Source organism: Canis aureus, chromosome 5, assembly GCF_053574225.1.
Source record: "Canis aureus isolate CA01 chromosome 5, VMU_Caureus_v.1.0, whole genome shotgun sequence".
Lineage (NCBI taxonomy): Eukaryota > Metazoa > Chordata > Mammalia > Carnivora > Canidae > Canis > Canis aureus.
The window spans coordinates 70,325,812-70,337,695 of NC_135615.1; the positions used below are offsets into that span (position 1 = coordinate 70,325,812).

General features: G+C 59.3%; 1 protein-coding gene across 1 annotated transcript; it reads right to left on the reverse strand.

Moving 5' to 3' along the window:
* Window positions 1–325: 325 nt before the first annotated feature.
* TINAGL1 (tubulointerstitial nephritis antigen like 1) lies at window positions 326–10,240 on the reverse strand. The gene is made up of 12 exons (XM_077898765.1): window positions 10,087–10,240; window positions 9,294–9,611; window positions 8,255–8,318; window positions 4,421–4,513; window positions 4,106–4,220; window positions 2,876–2,999; window positions 2,638–2,788; window positions 2,336–2,525; window positions 2,181–2,226; window positions 1,786–1,909; window positions 957–1,002; window positions 326–857 (listed from the first exon to the last, which is right to left on the reverse strand). The coding sequence occupies exons 2-12, from the start codon at window positions 9,601–9,603 to the stop codon at window positions 717–719; spliced, it is 1,404 nt and encodes a 467-aa protein (XP_077754891.1). The 5' UTR covers window positions 9,604–9,611; window positions 10,087–10,240; the 3' UTR covers window positions 326–716.
* Between the last annotated feature and the right edge of the window lie 1,644 nt (window positions 10,241–11,884).

Below are 11,884 nucleotides of genomic sequence, written 5' to 3' on the forward strand. Positions count from 1 at the left end.
CTTGCCTGCTGGGCACCGGCGCCAGTTCTGCTGATTGGTGGGTCAGGCTTCCCCCACCAGGCAGCGCTGACTCAGCGTCTGAAAGGTGGTTCCCACGGGCCCATGTCTCTCTGGGGGCCAAAGGCCATGCCATCCATCCGTGCCCCACCTCCGAGTGGGTCAGCGCCCACGGCCACTGACAATTAGGGCTGAATGGAGGCTAAGATTTCTAGTCTGTCCACCCCTGCCAACCAGCAAGGCCCCAGGCGGTCCTTTCTACGGTCTCGCCATATGCCACAGCATCTCGGGCCCGGCTCTCCACTCCCCAGGTCCCGAGGTACCACAGTTATCAGTACTCTTTTTATTTTTAAAACAGTGAAAAGAAAAATAAATATCTTTGGAGAATAAAAGTACAGGGGTGGGATGGGACAGGGTGGTGGGGCTGCAGACTTGGGGGTGTCCTGGCTTCAGTGGTCTTGAGCGGGGCGTGCCGGGGGCCCAGGGTCTGCAGGCCCGCTCCTCCCGGGCCAGGCCCTGCCCCGTCCCCGCTGGGAGGTCTGGGGGCTCCGCCAGCCTCGCCTGCCCGCGGCTCCCAGGCCGGGCGCTGTGTCAGCGGAACCCGCGGGGATTAGACCCCAGGCGCCCGCCTGCGCCGGAGCTGCGTCGGGAGGGGCGGGGCGGGGCGCTGCCGCCCCCCAGGGGCTCGTCCGCCGGCTGGCCCGGCGCCTGCCAGGGTCTCAGCGGTGCCCCATGTCCTCCATGCCCACGCGGCCCCAGACGCCCAGCACGAAGCTCTCGATGTCGCACTCGTTGGCGCCGCGCACGATGCGAAAGTGGCCCCTCTCGCCCCAGGCTGGGCCCCACGAGTTGGCCGCCGTCTGGGAACGAGGAGGAGGAGGAGGAGGAGGAGGGGCGGTGAGGAGGGCACCGGGGAGGGGGGGAGGCAGCGGCCGCAGGCACCCCGCTCGGGGACTCACCCAGTATTTGAGCGTCCTTCCATCCGGTAGCGTCTCCTCTCCCCACCTAGAGGCAGGGTTGGGGGCAGAGCCACGGAGGGAGAAGAGAGCTGATTCCACCTGCTTTCAGGGGCTGGAACCCGGGGGCCTTCCCCTTCCAGACTCTGCTCCCTCTCTACCCCCCTCGGTCTCCAGCTCCGGGAGTCTGTGCCCTCTCCACCCTGTGGGGGAGGGCATCACCGGCATAATGGAAGGGGGATGAGCAGAAAGGAGGAGAACTTGGGCTTCCCTCCTGCAGGGCCCCACAGCCTGGGGACCAGTTCTCTGGGACCTCACACATCTGCCTGCCTTCCATCCTCCCTGGGGGAGCCAGGGAGGGGTCGGGGCTAAGAACCACATGGAAGACTCCAAGAACATGGGTGCTTTGGAGGCCCCAAATTCCTACCACAAAGGACATTGCATTGGTTGGACCATTGAAAATCAGTGACTGGAACATCTCTGGGTGTTTATATCAGGTGGGGAACTGAATGCTGGGTGTGGGAGTCAGTGAGGCAGGCAGCTTTGTGGTAGGTGCTGAGATGGGGAGGGCCCGAGCCACCCCTGGAATCCGTGTCTGCATTTCACAGGAGTTATTTTATCCCAGTGTGTCAGGAAGGAAGAGTTCCTAGAAAACCTTAAAAGGGCCCCCACCTCTGGGTGTGACCCTGGGAAGTCCCTCTTCCTTTTATGTCTTGGTTTCCTCTTCTTGGAAATAGGGCTTTGCAGAGAGATGGTGGGGATTCAAGGCAGGCTCAGAGCCCTGAGTGCAAGCCCTGCTGCCCCCACCCCCTGGCCCCCTCGAGCCCCTCACCCTGTGATCTTGACCGAGTGGGTCCCATGCCTGCGGTATCGCTCGGGCCTCCCCAGGCTCACTGGTGTGTGGCTGTAGATGCCGCCCTGGTACAGGAAGAAGTCCTCGTGCACCTCCATGAGAGCTGTGGGCAGAGGTCGGAGTAGGGCCGGCTCAGCCCAACAGCACAGGTCTGGAGATGCCCGAGTCTGGAGATACATGCCCAGACCCATACCAAGACTCTAAGTATCCCCCACAGGCTGCTGCCCGTGGGGAGCAGACAAGGTCCCCCTAACTCCCAGCCCCAGTGGAATGGCTGCTCAATGCTATACAGACTACTTGTGCTGCTGTGCTGTGCCCAGTCTCAGGCAGACACAAGCTTCTGGAACCAGGGGGGCGGGATGAGAGGCATTTACCTTGGACAGGGCCATTCTCCATCAGCTCCTTCATGATCTCCTTCTCCTGGAGGGTTGGGAGTGAGGATGAGAGTATGCATCAAGGGTGAGGTTCTAACCTCTGGCCAACTTTCCAGCTCCCCTCCCTCTGCCCCGTCAACCAAGCACAAACTTACGTTGGTGCCGAGGCGGTAGGCAGGAGTGACCTGGTAGATGTCATTGGCATGGACATGGCTGCTGGGGCATCGGGCAGTGGCCTGGCGCTTGCCCCGACCCATGGCCCGGCTGTGCATCATACAGCGGGGCGCCGGGCCAGCCTCGTCCTGCTCACGGCCCACGAACGGGTAGCAGTGGTCAGACACGACCCTGGAGAAGCGGGAGGGAGCGAGGCCAGGTGAGCACGAGAAGCCCGGCCCGGGGCCCTTCCTAAAGCCCAGGCCTCACGTCCCCTTCCCTGCCCACACCCTCTGCCGCTCACCCTCGCCGTCGCAGGAACCACCAGGCACCGTCGAGACGCCCACCACGGCAGCCCTGCTGGTTGTGTGTGTCACAAGACAGCAGGTTCTGGGGCGACAGGACAGGCGTCATATGCCCCAGAGAATGGATTGAGACACGATCGGACGCCACGGCTGTTGGGGGGAGGAGGAAGGGCCGTCAGGGGAGTCAGGCCTTAGCCCTCATTTCCCGCTGCGCCAGCCTCTGCCGTCGGGACATACCTGCTGTGGAGAAGGCCCAGGAACCTGCACAATTGCCCTGGTCAAGAGGCTCATGGATCAGGTTGGGCCACTTCTCAGCGGCCTCGAAGGCTGTGGGCAGCACCTCCCCTGGACGTAGCACTGTCTGCAAAGCAAAAGCCACTCCATCTGCCTCCTGCTCTGCCCTGGCCTACCCCCCAGGGGCCCGTTGGCTTTGAAGGGCCACCAAGAGTCTGGGGCCCTCCACAGCTTGTTCTGAAGCATTCCTGCTGCTGAGGGATCCCAGCAGTCTCCACACTGACTCATGGGGAAGACCCAAGCATCATTTAGTGCCTCCCCAGCGTCAGGTGAGGGTGACTAGTCCTGTTGTACAAATAAAGCTGGCAGGGAAGTGGTCAAGCCAGGGTCACCCACTTTCCATTCTCAACTCCTGCCTCATTCTTCCTCTGCACCTTCTGATCTGACACTTCCTTCTTCCTACCAGGACCTTGGGCTTCAGGCCCTACAGGGCTGGGGAGGGAAGAAGGAGTAAGGTCCTGTGACCGGGCAGGCCGCCAAGACAAACAGCAAGAGGCAGAAAATAGCAGAGGCCCAGGGGAGTGAGGGCAGGGGCAGGGTCTGGTCACCCCAGCCTTGAGCCCGAGTCCCTCTGCAGGGAGGGCCGTTCTGGCCAACGGCTGCCTCCTCCCTGCCCACCACTGACGGACAGATCGTGCAGCCTGTGCCCCTGCCCTGACCTGCTGAAGTTCTCCCTCCTCACCCTTTGACTATTCCAGGTCTGGTTCCTGTTTCTCCCCATAGAGGGTCCCAGTGGTAGGAAGGGAGAAGCCCCCTACTCCCTTGGGGTTCCACCAAGTCAGTATTTGTTTCCGAGAATTCCGGCTCTTTAGCCAAAGCCAGAGGACTATCTGTCCTTCTCTTCCCAAAATACCAAGGTGACCTCCTGGCCCCTTGGGCCCTGACCCAGCTTTACTGGAAGGAATAACATTTTTCCCAGGCTGAGGAGGCCACCAAGGGGCTCGTGCTGAGACCACAAAACTCAGAATCTGAGCATCAACTCTTCGTGCACAGCACATCTTGTTATGGGCAAGAACCTAAGACGCAGAGAAGGGGAGTGATTTGTCCAGGAACACACAGCCTATTGGAGAGGGTTAGGCCCCGGCCCTTGGAGGATTGGGAGGCAGTGTGTCAGGGTTCCTGGGGTCCCAAGCCACGGGGAGAGGGCAGGATGGTGGGCAAGGATGGACTTACGTGAATCTCATTCATATTGGTGACAGAGGAAGAAGGACGTATGGTACCCAGGCGGTAGCGAATGCCTTCATCCAGGGTCATGCCCCAGAAGGCACTGTGGTTCCCAGCCCGCCATCTGCAAGAGAAGGGATGGAAGTCACAGACCTGCCAAGGCTGGGGCCCTGGAGCTATGTGCATATGGGCGGGAGAGACGCGTACTGGCTAAGTGTCCACGTGATGACCAGGATCCAAGTGAGGATGTGCCTGACAGCACATGCCTCTCAGGGGAATGTAGGTGTGTCTGTGCCCAGTGGGGACATTTCCAGGGCCTCTCACCCGTAGTTGCCCTGATTAATGGCGTTGATCATGTCTTGGTCCACCAGGCATGGCTCCTGGTCACACTCCCACCGTCCTTGCTCCTGGCAGGTGCTAGGAGAGCAGAAGGAAGGAAGAGATGGAGGGGGGGCATCCTCTGAAGGGAAGGGGCCGCAGAAGTCAGCACAGGCCTGACATTCTATGCTAAGAATTATGAGACAACCCCTGGATGATCCCGTTCAGCCTGGTGGCTTTCAATGTCAACCTCAAGTTCACAGTTCTCCAGTTTATTTCTGCTGCCTGGATCTCTCCAGATCCAAGAATCTTGCTGCTACCCAGTGTCACCACTGGGGATGTCCAACAGCCGCTCAGACTTCACACATCCCAGACTGAATTTCTGATCCCTACTCCCATGCCTGCTTTTCCTATAGTCCATGGAAAGAGCCTGGGAGTCACCCTTTACTCCTTCCCTCGGGTGCTGATTGGATTCATTGGCAGATCCTTGCTGGCTTTGCCTTTAAACATTCAAAATCCAAACCCCATCTCATTCCTCCCGCAGCCATCACCTTTCCCCTGGATTCTGCTGAAGCTTTCCCATTGTTCTCCCTGCACCCCCACTTCGGTATATTTTTAACACAGCTGCCAGATGACCCTGTTCAACCCAAGTCATATCATGCCATCCTCCAGCCCAAAACCTTCCCTTGGCTTCACATCACAGAATAAGAGCCAAAGTCCTTGCCTTGCTAACGAGGCCCTGCACAATCTGTCCTCCTGTCCTCTCTGTGACCCCTCCTCCAAGTCCTGGCTCCTTAGGGCCCTGCCAGACTGGTCCCCTGACTGTTCACAACATCTGCGCTCCGTGCCCCAGGGCCTTTGAGCTGCTTTTCTTCCCATATCCCCAAGGCTTGCCCTCACTTTGTCCAAATCTGTCTGTCTTTCTTTCTGGGAAGATTTTATTTATTCATTTGACAGAGAGAGAGAGAGAGTATGAGCAGGGGAAGTGGCAGGCAGAGGCAGAAGGAGAGGGAGAAGCAGACTCCCCGCTGAGCAAGGAGCCTGACTTGGGACTTGATGCCAGGACCCCGAGATCATGACCTGAGCCAAAGGCAGACACTCAACCGACGGAGCCACCCAGGCGCCCATGTCCAAGTCTTTCTTCAGATGTCACTTTCTCAGGGAGGCCTGCCCTGGCCGCCTTCCTCTCCTGCTTCCTGTTTTATTTTCTCCTTAGCATGTCATCACCACCTGGCACACTGTGTATTTAGCTATTTGTGTTCTTCATACCTGCTTCCTCGTAGACACTAAGGTTCTGGAGGGCAGGGTTTGTTTGGTATCTTCAGTGCTTAGAAAACTAAACCTGGCACATAGGAGCCACCCAAGAAGTATCTGTTGGTTGAATGAGTGAGACATGGTAGTGAAGGGGCTAAGAGCATGGGCTGAAATGACTAGTCACGTGACTTCAGGTAAGTTACTCAAACTCCCTCAAAGTTCTTGTCCGTAAAATGAGGAAGTGAATCATCCCCACTTCCAGGGATTTAATGGCAGGCTTTTGTAAATCCTGTAAAGCAGTTAGCATAGGGCCTGGCCCATCAGACTCCTATCCACCCAGCCTCCTCACATCGCCTCTGGGTGTATCTGAAACTTAAAATGGCCCAAACTGCCTTCCCCCAAAGCTGCTCTGTCCCTAACATCCTCAACTCAGGACACAGCACCTTAGCTACCCACGTGTTCAAAGCAGAGCTTGTTGAGGTCCGTGGAGTACCCCCATTTCCCATGCCCGCCATCAGCAGATCCTGGGATGGCACATCATGGAAGGCTCTGGATTCACCTGCCGCTCACCCCTCCACTGCCACCACCGTCCTCCAGTCCCTATCACCTGTCACCTGGACCATGGCCATGGCTTCCTACCCAGGCTCCCTGCCTCTCAACCCCCCACATACCCCTCAGTCTATCCCCTACCTGCTCTGAAGCCAGAGAGATCTCTCAAGGACATAGATCAGATTGTTTGCCTGTAAGTGGCTTCCCATGGCACTTAGAACAGAACCCCCAGCACGGCTATGAGATCCATGGACGTGGCCCTGCACGTCCTCGGGGCCTCTGTTCCCACTTCACAGCTCCAGCTGCAGCGAGATCTTTCCCACCTCCTGGCCTTACCACGAGCTGCTCCCTCACCTTCCCTCCCTGCCTGGCCACCTCCCTGGTATCAGCATAACTATCTCCCTTCCTGAGTGGCCTTCCTAAGCCCCTACTCCACTCTAAACCGGGATCCCCCATTGTTTCCTTTCCCCGTCCACACCTGTCACAGGCTGTAATACGTTTCTTTGCGTGTAGACCAGAACCATCTGCCCCACTTGGCTGCATCAACCCGGCCCAGGACAGTGCCTGGCACATAGTAGGTCTTTAATAAATAGGTGTCGACGAGCAGGGAATACTGTGAATTCCACGATGCTTTTACAAGCTCATAACTCTGCTATTACAAGATGCTAAACTGCCTCCTTCCCCTGTTGCCTTTTAAGGAGCCTCAAGGGGAACAAACCCAGTATGGCTGGGCTCTTCAGCCCCCGGAGTGGGCGGGGGCACTTTCGGGGCGGGCTAGAGGAGGCTGCGTGGGAGGGGAGGCTCTCCTCACGTTCCCCTTCCTTCTCTGACTCTCGAAGCATTCCTCGAGGTCTCGCACAGCCTGGAAGGCCCACAGACATTGCTCCACACCCTCACTCAGGTGTCAAGCACAAGGAACAGGGCCACCCAGCGCGGGGGCAGTGGGCTGGTCACTCCTTTCCTGCCACCTCCCCCTTTGCCCTCAGGGCTCCCCAAGCAGGTCTAGACTGGGCTGGTAGCAGCAGGTTCCAGCATTCCAGAGGGGCCCAGGGCGGCCAGGCCCCAGGGATAGGAGTGGGAAAGAGGTTAACCCGTCAAAGCCCAGAGGCATCTTATCAGGAACTAGCAGGATTAAGATCATGCAGGCACGCTCAGTCTTTCGGAACACACACACGTGGTTCACACACACACTCACACCATACACACACAAACACATCCTCTCGGCACCTGCATGATTCGCACACACTCACACCAGACACACATTCTCTCAGCCAGTCGCACACAGAACCTCATGAGTCCCCACTCTCACTGTGACCCAGCACCCCTCACCCGAGTGAGGCAATGGAAACAGCTTATGTGTAATGCATTCCAAAAAGTTTCCTCCTCCCTCGGGCCTCTCAGTCCCAGGCAAAGAGGGCACAGGGTGGAGTGGGTGCAGGGCTGCCTCCTCAAAGCCACAGGGTCCCCATTATTCCCATCAGGCGTTTGAGGCTTCCTTCTCAACCCCTCTCTGCTTCCCATCTCAGGACTCCGACTAGAGTAGGGGGGGGTCCCTCTGACCCTTCATCCTCCCACTGGGAACGGTGGGGAAGGGGAGGGAGGGAGAGAGACCACATTCCAGGGAAGGCCCTGCTGCAGGTTGGCTGGCCTCCAGCCCAGCCATCCCTGACCCTCATCCCGTTCAGGGCAGCGGATGCTGTAGTCAGAGGTTTCCTTCCTGGCGCCCCCTTCTCCGGATTCTCCTGTGACATGGAGAAAGGTTGGGAGGGGCAGTAGCCCAGCCTGAGCCAGGAGGAGGGACAGGGAACCTCTCCCAGGTCAGGGGCCACACCTGGGGCCAGGCATCCTTGGCTGAATGCTCCCGGGGAATGCTTGTAGAATGTTGTTTTCTAAGCTGACATGGTCAGTGTGAAAATCTCCATGTTACAGACAAGGAAACTGAGGCTCAGCAAGTAAGTGACAGGGATAGAATTGGAGCCAAGTCTGTAGGCCACAGAGACCGCAAGGCAAGCCACCTCTGTACATCCAAACACTCACCAACGGTTACAGTTGTCCCAGTAGGTTCCCAAGACTGGATAGATGCGACTCCCATGTGTACATCCTGGTGGGAGGGAAGAGGAGAAGAGAAGTGGGACCAGGACCAGAGACGATAGGCTGAGATGGCCAGGTCCTCAGAAGTCAGGTGTCCTGAATCCTCCTACACACACACACACACACACAGTGTGCACACGCACGCACATGCATGCACGCATGTCCCAGCCCTCACTGAAACTAAAGTCAAACTATCACTTCTTAAGACCTCTCCTGCAGGGTCACATACCAACTGCTCCCTGGGAAGTTCTTCACTGACCCCAACTTGGATCCCTCCTGCTCCACCTGGATGCCAGCCACAACATTCCTTGGATCCCTTGCCATTTAAATGACTTGAAACTTGGAGATGAGGAGTGAGAGGGGCCTGGGGAAGCCGAGGCCCAGAGAAGGCAAGTGACTCCCCTAAGATAACACGGCCCTTTGAGGTGACAACCCAGGTATCCAGTCTCTAACCCGCAGGCCCACAGAACCGCGGGAAGGGATTCAAATGATTCCTCTATGTGACAGGGACAAGGGCTGGGGAAAAGATGGTGACATGGGCTGAAGGCAGGAACAGATTCATCCTCATCTCCCAGGTGTGACCAGCCACCTCCAGTAGAGAATCCTGAGCAAAGGCAGAGGAATGGCTAAGAAGAGCCTGACCAACCCCTGAAGCCTTTATTAGCCTCCAGGTGAGTCAGCGGGCGGGGCCAGCACCTTCCCTGTCTGGCAAGGAGACTGGACTGGGAGAAAGGGCAGAAGGGTGCCTTCCTCCTGAGCCAGCTGGGAATCCCACCGACCCAGGGTCTTCTCTTTTCTCAATCTTGCTGGAGGGATTCAAGTTAGACCAGAGCAGGACTTCCCAGAGGCACAGACAGGGGGGCAGGGCCTCTCTCAGAGTCTACAAAGTCTCCCTTGGAAATGTCAATGCATCAGCCTTGCTCCTGAGCCCTGCTGAGTCCGGGTTGACAAAGCGACCCACCCCTCCTGGCCGTCTGGTGCCCACCTTGGATGGGGGGAAAAGGGGGTGGCACGCCGAGGCAGAAGTCCCAGAAGTCAGGGCAGCAGTCGGAGACGGTGCGGTTGCAGAAGAGGTCACAGTAACAGGTAGCACCCAGGTAGGGCAGGGCGCAGTCATCGGCGCGGCCGCGGCAGCACAGGTCCTGCTCCTGGCAGTACCGGCCGCCCGCATCCCGGATGCCCCGCAGGTGCAGGCCCGGCGCTAGCTCCCGGCGCCCGCGACCCCGGCGCGCACCCAGGGCCGACTCGCCAGCCAGCAGCAGCAACAGCAGCAGCCCCAGTGGACATCGCCACATGGTGCCTCCTGGGCCCGGGAGCGCAGACGTCAGGGGTCAGAGGGGGTGGGCAGCAGAGACTCCCCGGCACCCCAGGCCTCATCTCCCAGCTTCCTGGGGCTGGGAGTCCAAGGGGGGTGGGCAGGGTCAGAGACCCCGATTCCCGCGCCCCGTCCCTGGACAGGAAGGGGATTGAGCGAGAAATGGAGTCCCTCCCTGACCTGCCTGGGGACTTTCAAGGACGGGCCGTGGGGACTGTGGCATTCTGGGTGCCCCCCTGGCTCAGCACCCATGGCCTGGACTGAGGTCTTCTCTGCTATCTGGGTCCCTCTGCGCCTCTTTCAAGCGCCATTCCTAACTTGGGTGCCCCTGGCTTGTGCTCCTCCGTGTCCCTCTGCCCGGTCCACTCCCTCTCGGCCAGCCCTCATGCTCCCCCCGCCCGCCCCCTCCTCTGTTCCTTCCTTCTGACTGTCGCCCTCCCTCCGCGCAGGGGAGGGTCCCTACCTGGGGACGGGCTGTGCCCAGGCTGCCCCACGCGCCTCCGCCTGCCGGCTCCTGCGACCACGGGACACTCAAAAGTCAAGTGAGTGCAGGGCGGGTCCGCCTTTTGTACCGCCCAGCCCGCAGCGCCGCCCCCCGCCGGGCAGGGCTGCAGGAGGAGGGGCCCCGAGGCTCACACCTGGAGTAGCCCCTCACCCGGGAGCTGGGACCCGAGGAGGGACGTGAGCACGTGATTTGCCTCGCTGGGTGTCTGCGGACAGCCGTTCCCTCAGGGCGCGGAACTCCAAGTGCAGCTGAAAGGACTGAGGTCTGACATCGGTAAGAACTTCCCAGGGGGCTTCAGCTGAGAAGGGGGGAGAGGGAGCAGCGGAGCTCCGAGATTTGGGAGACGGTGGGGAGGGTGTGGGCAGCCCAAATCTCTCAGAACCTCTCCAATCAGTAATAAAAACAGTTATGCCCACCCCCGGCTCCCGTCACAGTGCCCCCCAGGCTTGGGGCCGCCCCAAGCCGCCTCCGTTCTTGGGAATGATTGGAATCTGGAGGATGGTTGAGGTCCCTGCAGAGGCCTTGGCGGCTCATCCTTTGAGGGGGTGGGGTGGGTGTGGCGTGGGGGCCACCTCCCTGCCCCGCAGTAACTCGCAACTCACTGGTCTTCAGGGCTGCCCTCCCCAGGCACCTTGCCAAGCATTGCTCCCTTCTGTCAACCCCGAGGGCATCCTGCTTGGCACCTGTTCCCCTCCAGGGCCCAAGGGGCAAGAGCCCTGGCAGCTGGTCCCCCCCCCCCACAGAGCCCCCCTTCCTGCCCAGGGCATAAACCCTTAGCGCAGGCCAGCCTGGGCCCCAAACAATGGGACTTCTGTCCCGCCAGGCCCGCTGTCACCTTTTACCTCACCATTGCGCAAGTCTCTCTTCCAGCAGGTTGGGTCTTTGGCTCTGGGACTCTAACAGCAGGGAGGATGAAATTTGACACCTGGACACGTTCTCCTGTTCTCCGGTCCCCAGACCGGCACCCTACATCCGCCCCAAGGGGAAGCATCCATTAGGCTTGGGGATTCCCTTTGCCCTCTCTCTGACCACTTCTCCACCCCTCCCCCAGCCGAGGGATGTCCTCAGCTGGCCAGCTCCTAGGGAACGGTTGGGGGGGGGGGGCGGTGGGAACAAGACAACAGGCATCTGTGACTGGGTTACCCCCTGCCAGGGGGCACTGGGCAGGGAGTCACCCTGTTACAGGGCACAGCCGGGGCAGGGCGGGGCCAAGTAATGTCCTAGGGCTCCAGCGCTAGCAGGAACACACCAGGAGCTGGCCAGCTGCTCCCTGCAGGGACCCTGGAGGACAGAGCCTAGTGGGAACTTGATGCTCAGAAGAACAGACTTGCCTGAGGTTACTCAGCCAGAATGCAGGCGCCCTACCAGCTACCACTTGGTGCCTTTCCCTCTAGCCACCCTTAGTCACCCACTACAGGTTTCGACACCCTCCCAGTTGGGAAGTCCCTGGTGGAGTCTAACCTCCATTCATCAGGCGCAAGGCAGGCTCTCAGTATTGGTTCACATCACATCCTCAGGGGAGGAGATGGAGACTGCCTTCCGAAGAGCTCATACCCAGAGCACCCACTTCTGTGGGTCAGTTTCTGTTTGGTTCTAGGGCTGGGGGCTGGGATGTGGCCCTAGGACATCTGGCTCATCCTTTGCCCCATATCACTCCCTGTATGCCACCCGTGTGTCTGTTGTGTGTGTGTGTGTGTGTGTGTGTGTATGTGTGCGTATCTGAGAAGTTGTGTTTGTGGGGTGTTTCTGCTTGGGT

Bases quoted from the DNA above. Each gene is read 5' to 3' on its own strand.
- TINAGL1 (XM_077898765.1), bottom strand. From the start codon at position 9,603: ATGTGGCGATGTCCACTGGGGCTGCTGCTGTTGCTGCTGCTGGCTGGC. The intron at 4,221-4,420 runs GTGAGAGGCCCT...CTTCTCTTGCAG, and splicing joins ATTAATCAGGGCAACTACGG to ATGGCGGGCTGGGAACCACA. The intron at 3,000-4,105 runs GTAAGTCCATCC...TTTGCTTTGCAG, and splicing joins CCAATATGAATGAGATTCAC to ACAGTGCTACGTCCAGGGGA.